This window comes from Cyphomyrmex costatus, unplaced genomic scaffold (genome assembly GCF_001594065.2).
Source record: "Cyphomyrmex costatus isolate MS0001 unplaced genomic scaffold, Ccosl1.0 scaffold122, whole genome shotgun sequence".
Taxonomy (NCBI): domain Eukaryota; kingdom Metazoa; phylum Arthropoda; class Insecta; order Hymenoptera; family Formicidae; genus Cyphomyrmex; species Cyphomyrmex costatus.
The window spans coordinates 301,913-310,876 of record NW_017275196.1 but is presented as its reverse complement, the minus strand read 5'-3'; the positions used below and the strand labels follow the sequence as shown (position 1 = coordinate 310,876).

At 32.0% G+C, this 8,964-nt stretch overlaps 1 protein-coding gene across 2 annotated transcripts; it reads right to left on the bottom strand.

Annotated features, from left to right (window-relative positions):
* Positions 1-661: 661 nt before the first annotated feature.
* Positions 662-2,485, bottom strand: LOC108780241 (uncharacterized). Of its 2 annotated transcripts, none has more exons than XM_018547880.1 (4): positions 2,312-2,485; positions 1,754-1,892; positions 1,422-1,677; positions 662-1,046 (listed from the first exon to the last, which is right to left on the bottom strand). In XM_018547880.1, exons 1-4 carry the CDS (start codon positions 2,455-2,457, stop codon positions 910-912), a joined length of 678 nt encoding a protein of 225 aa, XP_018403382.1. In that variant the 5' UTR covers positions 2,458-2,485; the 3' UTR covers positions 662-909. The 2 variants fall into 2 exon arrangements, with proteins under 2 accessions (XP_018403382.1, XP_018403389.1); XM_018547887.1 differs by having other exon boundaries at positions 982-1,181.
* Between the last annotated feature and the right edge of the window lie 6,479 nt (positions 2,486-8,964).

The following is an 8,964-nucleotide window of genomic DNA, read 5'->3' as shown; positions in this document are numbered from 1 at the left end:
ATAACTTGGTGAAAAAAAATCGTACAAAAATCGTAAAAAAAGTAAATTAAATAAGATTCAATCTTTCGAAAACTGTAAACAGCATTTATGCACAATTTTTAGTTCGCGTCGTGGAACTTCTCAAAAAATTTTAAGGTTTGACGCATCTTTATTTATGTTTTTATGTAACTTCACGAAATATCAGTAAAATCGTTTTTTGAAATGCCGGTCTGAAAAATAAAGATTTCAAACTTTAAAGTGCTTTTATAATAAACATCTTGATGATGATTTTTGACGAAGTTATTTTATTCAAGTTTACCTATTTTTGCAGGGTAGAAATGGTGGAATAGGTGATGCTTTAATTTTGTTGAATAGTGTATTTTAAACATTGAAAATAATCCGATCGGAGTCAAAACTTTTGTTTGGTTTTATATTTTATTAAATTAAACGATTTTATGTGTGTGTGGTTTATGTTAATTTTTGTTAAATTCAAACTAATTTATTAAACTCGTAGTATCTTCTTGTAGTACCTTCTTCTGTATCATATTATTAATTTTTATTGAGCCTTGTTACTTATATTTATGAAATAAATTTTTTCCGAAAATGATTATTAGTACAACGTATATATATTATTATAAGATATTTTTATAACAGTTGATTTAATTACGCTATATGTTGCTGCATATGCACTTCTTTGATTTTTTTCAAGGTATAATAAAACATATGTATAATTTTTGTTTATCATTTAGCGTTGGATAGTAGCGCAAGAATTTATAAAGAATAGGAGGGGTAGGAGGTGAGATATGTGCTTCGTTGGGTATAATTGAAATTTTCTAGCGTACGAAAAAAAAAAAGAATTGATCAAGCGATAACTCTCGCTTCACAGAAAATATCGCGGTCATATCCGCCTATCAACGTGTAGTCTGGTTGTCAGTTGGGAGTCCCGATCGTGAATAGTGCCGCCGTAATAACGAGCTCTTTACATTCCAGATTACACGTGCAGCTTGGAATGGCGGGCGGCTTACAAGCGCTATAAAGCGATAAAAGTCGATTTGCCTGCTGTACGCCTAGACAGTGATATATCGGTATTTAACGCCTGCGTAAACTGGACAACGCACCTAACGTTCTGAACTTTATTTATCTGACTTTTTCCTTTTTCCGTTTCCTTTTTCCGAAAAGAATCATCACATGATGTTTCGAAACTTTAAAGAAGTCAAATTTATGAGAAATTATCTAAAGGTTCGTCTCGATTGAAGTCGACCGACTTCTTTTGCAGTCTGGCTTCTTTTCTTTTCTTTATAAAGAAGAAAAAAACCAATATGCCGATTGGCACGGTCGACTTCGATGAGGACGAATCTTAAATCGACAATAAATAACAATAACAAGTCGATTATTAAAAAGATAGTTTAAAGAGATTATATAGTAAGTTTAGGATGTATAACCTTCACTTGAGCTCGATTTTATCGAAGTGTCACTGACGCTACGATCGATCGTTTTCGAACTGCATGGTTGATTGGATTCGCTAAAAATCATGCTCTTTTTTCTGCAAGCTCCTGCGCTACAATCCATTAACGTACTGTTGCATTTTTTTAGGTCGCACTTGAATCCCAATACTCGCTTTGCCCTGGAGCCGACATACAAGGATCTGACTCTCGTCATGGTACGCTTCGTCGTCTTTTTAAAAAATGGCAGGGTGCTCTGTTGGAAGTTGGCTATTGAGTTCTCTTCGACTTGTGCAAAAATATTCCAACGAAGATGAGAAATAAAAAAAGACCTGCAACTTCCTTGACGTTTCTTTCATTTTCGTTTTCAGTTGTGCGAACAGTGGCATTTCCCCTGTGGGCTTTGTCTCGGAGTTCTTTTGACGATAAGATGATTCACGCAACGTTTGCGGTTTGTCTGATGTTTGAAGTCTGAAATATGCAAAATGTATAATTGACATTAGGCATGGTCGGACCGCCTTCGAGCAGAAATGTGTAAAGATGTTGCTTCTACGTAGAAAACTGTTTATTAAATACTCTGGATATACACATGCACAAATATCTTTGACTTGTCCACGATATTCTTCTCAATATACTATTATAAAATATTAAAACTACATATGTAGTCGCATAATTAATTAATAATTGCGTATTAAATAAATATTGATTAAATGTCACAGGTATATTTAATTAACATTTTGTATATAATGATTGATCAAAGTTGATTAATTTAAACTTTAACTTGATTGATCTTTTATTAGTCAAAATTTTAAAATTTTCGGAAGAAACATTAGTTAAACAAAAATTAAAATTCTTAGGTAAATAAATTATTAAACAAATGTTATATGTACCCATTTAAACTGGTTTTTCTAGACTTCGTACACGATTTTGAACATTTGCCTTTAAAGGAAGACGACTTAATTTTCTCTGTAGAATCGCACAATCCTAATGGTCGCTTGTCTACTATTGATGTAGCTTCATTTTTCTTCAAAGACATTTCAAATGATTCAAAAGTCAAGATATAAGTAGTCCCATCAAAAGATGTCGATTCTTTATTTTTCATTTCCATGCTGAATTTTTTCTACAAATTCTATTGTTAGTCTTTCGTTGACTTATAAATTTCAATTAAACTTCTTTCAATTCAATCCGAATCTTTTTCTTTATCAGCGCATTCTTTTTTGGAGCTTTCGATCATTTCGACCTATCATCAATCAATCAGAAAAGTTTTATAAATATTGTCTTTACTTGCTACATATTGAATTTATACATAATCAAGAAATTGTTTGTACAGTTTAATTTCATATTTAACTCATACTTCTACACGAAGTAATTGGAGTGGAAACCGTAGATCTCATTATTGCACATTCGCGAAGAATCACGGTGGTCGTTGAGCCCATTTTTAATTCATCGTCAATACTAAAAGCGGGACTCCTCGCTATTATAAGGACTTTCTTCATTTCACGCGTCTAAATTCGCGCGTAAATTTAGAGTGCAGATTTGTTTCTCCTTTTTTTGTATTTATTAATCGCTTACATTTATAAAATTTATAATAAATAATTGTATATTAATGATCTGATCCAACCTGGTTACCAGTATCCGATCGCGTGCATACATTTCGGAATCTTTTTCCTAGATCCCTGCAAAACTTAACGATTCTGTGATATAAAGACGAAATTATGAAATATTTTAATTATGGTAAAGTCACTCTGTAAACATAGACAAAAGTCAGCAAACTAAAATTTGAAAGTTGAATGTTGTGAGAAAAAAACTCGATAAATACAATCGATTTATTTCAAACATCTGATAATATCAAGTAATTGCAAAATGCAGACATATAGGCCGGTATTCATAGTCAGTTCTTATATATTCAAGACCGTCTTAAGTTCAGTCTTAAAATCATGAACCAATCAAAAGGCTGCATTCGCGCCTTAAGACATTACTTATGACAATCTTGAAATAAGAACCGACTATGAATACCGGCCATAATTACATTTTGCATTGTTCCAAAAAATTTTGAAATTAGTTTATAATAATTTTACTTTTAAAATAAATTTATTAATACAAAATATCAGTACATAAAATTTATTTATATCTTTATATACATAATAAATATTAATTTCTGTTTTTAGTTTTTAAAATTTTTATCGGAAGTTTTGTCGGAATACAACGAACGCTTTTTTCAATGATCGCCTTTGCTCTCGGTTTATGACTTGACACATTTCTGGATGGAATTTTCTACAGAATAATTGACAGAATTAATGAATATTAAAAAATACGATTTATAAATAACTTTTATATACCGTGTTTAAATCCACGTTTGATTCAAAATCACTCGTGATCTGTTTCTTGTTTTCAGTATTTTTGCTGCAAAATGTTTCCTGAGGTTTCACTGCATCTTCAAATGTCATCTGTGTGTCCTGACCACATCGTATTTCTCTCGATGGCACAACTGAAACTCATATGTTGAAAATGCAATTTTAATTTGGAATAATATTATTAGTAATTTTTTAATAATTCTATTCTTTTATTGACTTAGTATCAATTTATGTATTATATATAAATATATTATAACTAAAGTAATACATTTATAATATAACATAGTATGTTACATATATTATGTAATACACATATAAATATTATATATACAAGCATGATGCCAATTTAATAGAAAGACTGATTTTTACTGATGAATTCATGAAGTCATTTTTTTAATTCTTCGACATTTCTAAATTCCAAATATTGTTAAATTCAGACAAAACGTGCTACATCAATCCGAATAAATAATAATGTAAAGGCGCTTTGTGTGTATGCAGAATACGGTAAAATATTCCGAAGAACTTGTATATGATTACCGACAGAGTTGTCGGTACAGTTTCAAAGTATAAAGGACTACGTACAAATAAACAGGAATCTGAAATTTCAAAATAATCAAAATTCAAAATAAAAATTTCAACTTATCAAAACTATATATTGAAATACTGAAAGTTTCTAATAGAAATTCTTTTATCTGTTCCCTTATGCTCATTCCTTTGATTGTGTGCAGTCTCTAATAGCGTATACCTTTTACTAAGACCCATTTGTGTACTAATGTTATTATACTTTAACACTAAGCGTTTACTTTTACTTTAATTTTAAAAAAGAAATTCTCGAGAAAGTAATTGTTATACAAAACTTATATATGTTTAGTCGGTAATACAGATGACTTTAGGATCGATCCCCTTCTATCTAAAAGAAGAAAGTCAGAGTTTTAAACTCTGTTTAAAGTCAAAATAACGTTGTATAATACAATTGGATCTACCATGAGTTCGGCTCAAAGTTCGGCTTCTTATGATGCTCAGTAAGTCTCGTGTGGTGAAATTGTCTAAAGATATATTATTATAACATAGAATATTTTACCGCATTCGACATGCAATGTATACAAAGATCGTCATTGGTTTCGGTCACATACTTGCTAAATTGAACAATATTTGAAGATGAATGTTAAAATAACAATATCAATTCTCGTTAGATCGCTAAATTTCAAACCGAATGAGAATGCCACTGCGGTCAAAGGTCAAAGTCTCGTTACAAATGCTTTGAAGCGTTTGATTGACCAGAAGAAAGAATTTTACAAATTGATTAATCAAGATACGCTTCAAAGAATTTGTAGCATCGCGTTGACCGTACCCTAAATTTCACGGGTGCTTCTAAATCTAAATAATTGTGTGTGAATTTATATACTACGAATGTAATTCTTCGATTGCGCGCTGAAATTTTTTCAGACTTAAAACGCAACAGTAATAAACTACCGCAGTAATATCACGAGTTCAATTGATTACCAATTGATTATAATTATTGATGCTGTTTACGCATCTTATATCGATCTTATTAATGTTGAATAACCTATTAAAACTGTAAATAATTAATTTTTCATTGCGAAAAATATTACCTCGGCCAGAAGTCGAATCCAGATTTTTAGCATTCTGTGCAATAATGTTTTAAAGAATTCAAACACTTGCTCAATCGTAAATAAAAATCTATCTATCAAATTGGCAATTTATAATAAATTGCCTAAAATATAAAAAAAAAATAAAAGAAATTATGTTTCGACAATAAATATTAAATTAAAAAAAAACAGTGGAATATTTATTTTGTACCTCTAATATATGTATAATAATTCTGCGTTTTACTACTTGATTTATCGATCCTTTTCTCTTTATCTTCATACTGTATATTGTCACGTGTTTCTTTCAATCTATGAGATGTCTCTGGTGTTTTCTGCTCATCGCTTCCATCTTCTTGTGCTTCAGTCCAAAATTCGGAAGCAATATTCTGTTCACTCATAACAGCTCTTCTAACGTATCGTTGAGTCGGTTCGTGACTATCGATACTTAAACAATTATATTATTAAAATTATAAAAAAAAAAAATTATTTTATATTTGTACGTATTAAAATTTAATGGATAAGCATAAATATAAATAATTTTGATTTTTTATTATGCATGGCATCCCATTTTTATCGACATATATGCATTTACTTCTGATTTTCTATAGTATGTGTAACAAACTATACGCTAAATGCGTGCATTTATCGATGAAAGCGAGGTGAGATACAGATCGGAGAATTTACCTTGTAACTTCAATTAATGCTGATTTCGTATCAAGACTGTAATGTGGAGTTGTGCAGTAAGAGTCCACATACTCGTCCATGTGTGTATCCATTCGGTGATTCGTATACTGCTCAGTTTGCTTTGCCTTATTCGTCCATTCTCTCGGAGAAGTTCTGAATCTGGAGCCAGTAGCCTTAACGTTTTCTTTCTGTGTTGATGTCACAAAACGACGTGGAGCCTATCAAAAAATATAAATTGTTTGCAAATATTTATATTCTTTCTTTTCTTCAATTACTGTAAAAAGAGTTTTTTATATTACTGATTGATGAGTTAATGTACTTTATCCATTATTGCCAAACAAAATTACGAATTTAAGAGAGTATACCTCGTCTGTACCTTCTTCAAGCAACATTAAAGTAACTGATGATCCGTCTAAAACCCCATGAAGATGTGGTAACTTTTGTTGACAACAATCGACCGAACGACCTTTCAAAATTTTCCACCAAGAATTTTCGTCTTCCAAAAATGTCTTTATCTTTTCCATTTCCTTTAAGCAAGTTTTTATTGTATTATGTGCATCATTTAGATCATTAATCTTGATCTCTGGTAATGGTTCTAATAAACTCTCCTGCTGAAACTTGTTCCAAAAATGAAAGAAGTTACCATATATAATCCAATCCAAAGTATCTATTCTCATTTATCACATTGTTTAATGTTTGTTGTTAATAAATTACCGTTTCATCATGATACTTTGATCTATCAAGATCTTGAACATTTCTCTTTAGATCTTGAATTTTGTTTACGACATGATCGACATTGTAGGGACATGATATAAATTCGTATTTCAAATCCGTACCGACTTTCGCATTACATCTCCTTGGCTCGCAGTACTCTCTTCGTCTCGTGACAGGCGATTTATAACGGCTTTCCAAAGTGCGTGGATTGAAAGCAGCCGGCGGAGCAAGGTGAGTGCAAATCCTGTATGGAGGTTCCTGAAAAGGCAAAATATTATATTTCGAAAGAATACCTATACTTTGTCAGACATATAATACGTAACTGCATTTTTTAACGATTAAACATTTTTTTCTTAAGTTATTTTTTAAAATTAATATATAAAAGAACAAATATTTAAAATTTTATAAGTATAATTTAACATACATGCAAAAAAGGGAAAATAGATTAGGTTACATACCATTTAGACAAGAAATTATGTTATATTTTTTATATTCTAATATTAATAATAATCGTAAGCCATGTCGCATATTCTTGAGCTACAAAATGTATTCGAATTTACATATTCTGTTCTCATTCTGGAATATTTATTGATATTTTACATTATTTTGGAATTTAAAGTTATGAAACATATATATATATATATATACATGATGATAAAAAAAGAACAGATGTGAAGGAGGACGACGTTGTTTTTGTAAAAAGACAACACTTCAAGTAGTAATTAATAAATAAAATAAAAAATATTTAAATTTTTATATAATTTTTAGTTTTTAATTTAATCTTCTTAGTTTTTGAGAGTAACTTACTTGATAGTGAAGTAAAACTTTCACTTACAATTTTCATTACAAAATGTGTTGTATACTTATAATTTCTGAAGAGGATTTCGAAAATCATTTGCATTTACAGTTACACATTAGAGAATATAAATTTAAAGAATGCGTCACAACAAAATGAGACTTAATTGCAGATTCCTATCACTAAAGTAAAAAAGAGGTTCAAAATGAGACTTAATTGCAGATTCCTATCACTAAAGTAAAAAAGAGGTAGCATTGTCTCGCCTTTTTTTTTCCATCGCAGTGATCTCCAACAGCGTACGGTCACTCTCTTAACGCAAATAATCCCTTCTTTGAAAAATGATGCAGCCGGCTCATGCGGCTACTAAAAAATGAAACGGCATTTGTATCACGGCGACGTTTATCCTGAAAACGGACTTTGTGTCCACTTCGATGTCATGCTTACACGCTTCTTTCGCGACACAATAAAGACTCCCGCCGCGTTTAATAGTATAAGCTCTTATCTATTTTGTTCGCTTTTTGCGAGCAGCACAACGTAATGCCGCGTTCAACAAATTGCACAATATTTTTCATTTTACTAAAAAATTTTTTGCATGGCTACTTTTTTTTTTCATGCAAAATACAATACATATTTTTATTCTTTGGTGAATGAAAAATTTAAATATCTTGCGTGATATCTCACGTTGAATGAATATTCGTAAAGTGAAAATATTCGTAGGTTGAAAATTAAAGCATTATACACGACCATCGGCTGAGATTTAGTATTCCAGTGATGCAGCGCGACGTGAAAACTCGAGTGGCGTTGAAATCCTAGGTCGAAGTTGGGTGCTGAAAAGACGAGCTTGTAAACGGTTCGTTTACGCAGGGATCTCGAAACAGGGCGCATCCTCCTTCGAAACCTTGCCAGGAATCGTGCGCAGCCGAACGACCCGCATAATTGCATTGTGATGAGAGCCGTAAGCCGCGCGCGCTCGCATCGCTGATTCAGAATGAGGAAACGTGAAAAAAAAGTCAACGAGATTGTCCCGCCCGGAGCAAATCACAGGACTCTCGAGAGTGTCGCGCGCTGCACTCGCCTCTATTCATTTGCAAAGAAGCGTGGCACTATGGGACCGTAGATGGGATCACTTTCTCGCGAACGCGCACCGTAAGATGCGTCGCAATAGCACGAAAATTGGGTCATTCAGGTGCAAAGTAGGGTGAACCCACTATTCTCACCTAATCCCAATACCGGCTGATTTTTCACACAGCCTGACCCTGCGGCGTCGCGTCCTTTCTCGACAAAAAATCTCATTGCTGTGCGCCGTGAAATTCATTTCACAAATTCGTTTCCCTCCCGCCGTGGTCTCGACTAAGCTCGATCGTCCGTATAATTAAGCAATAAAA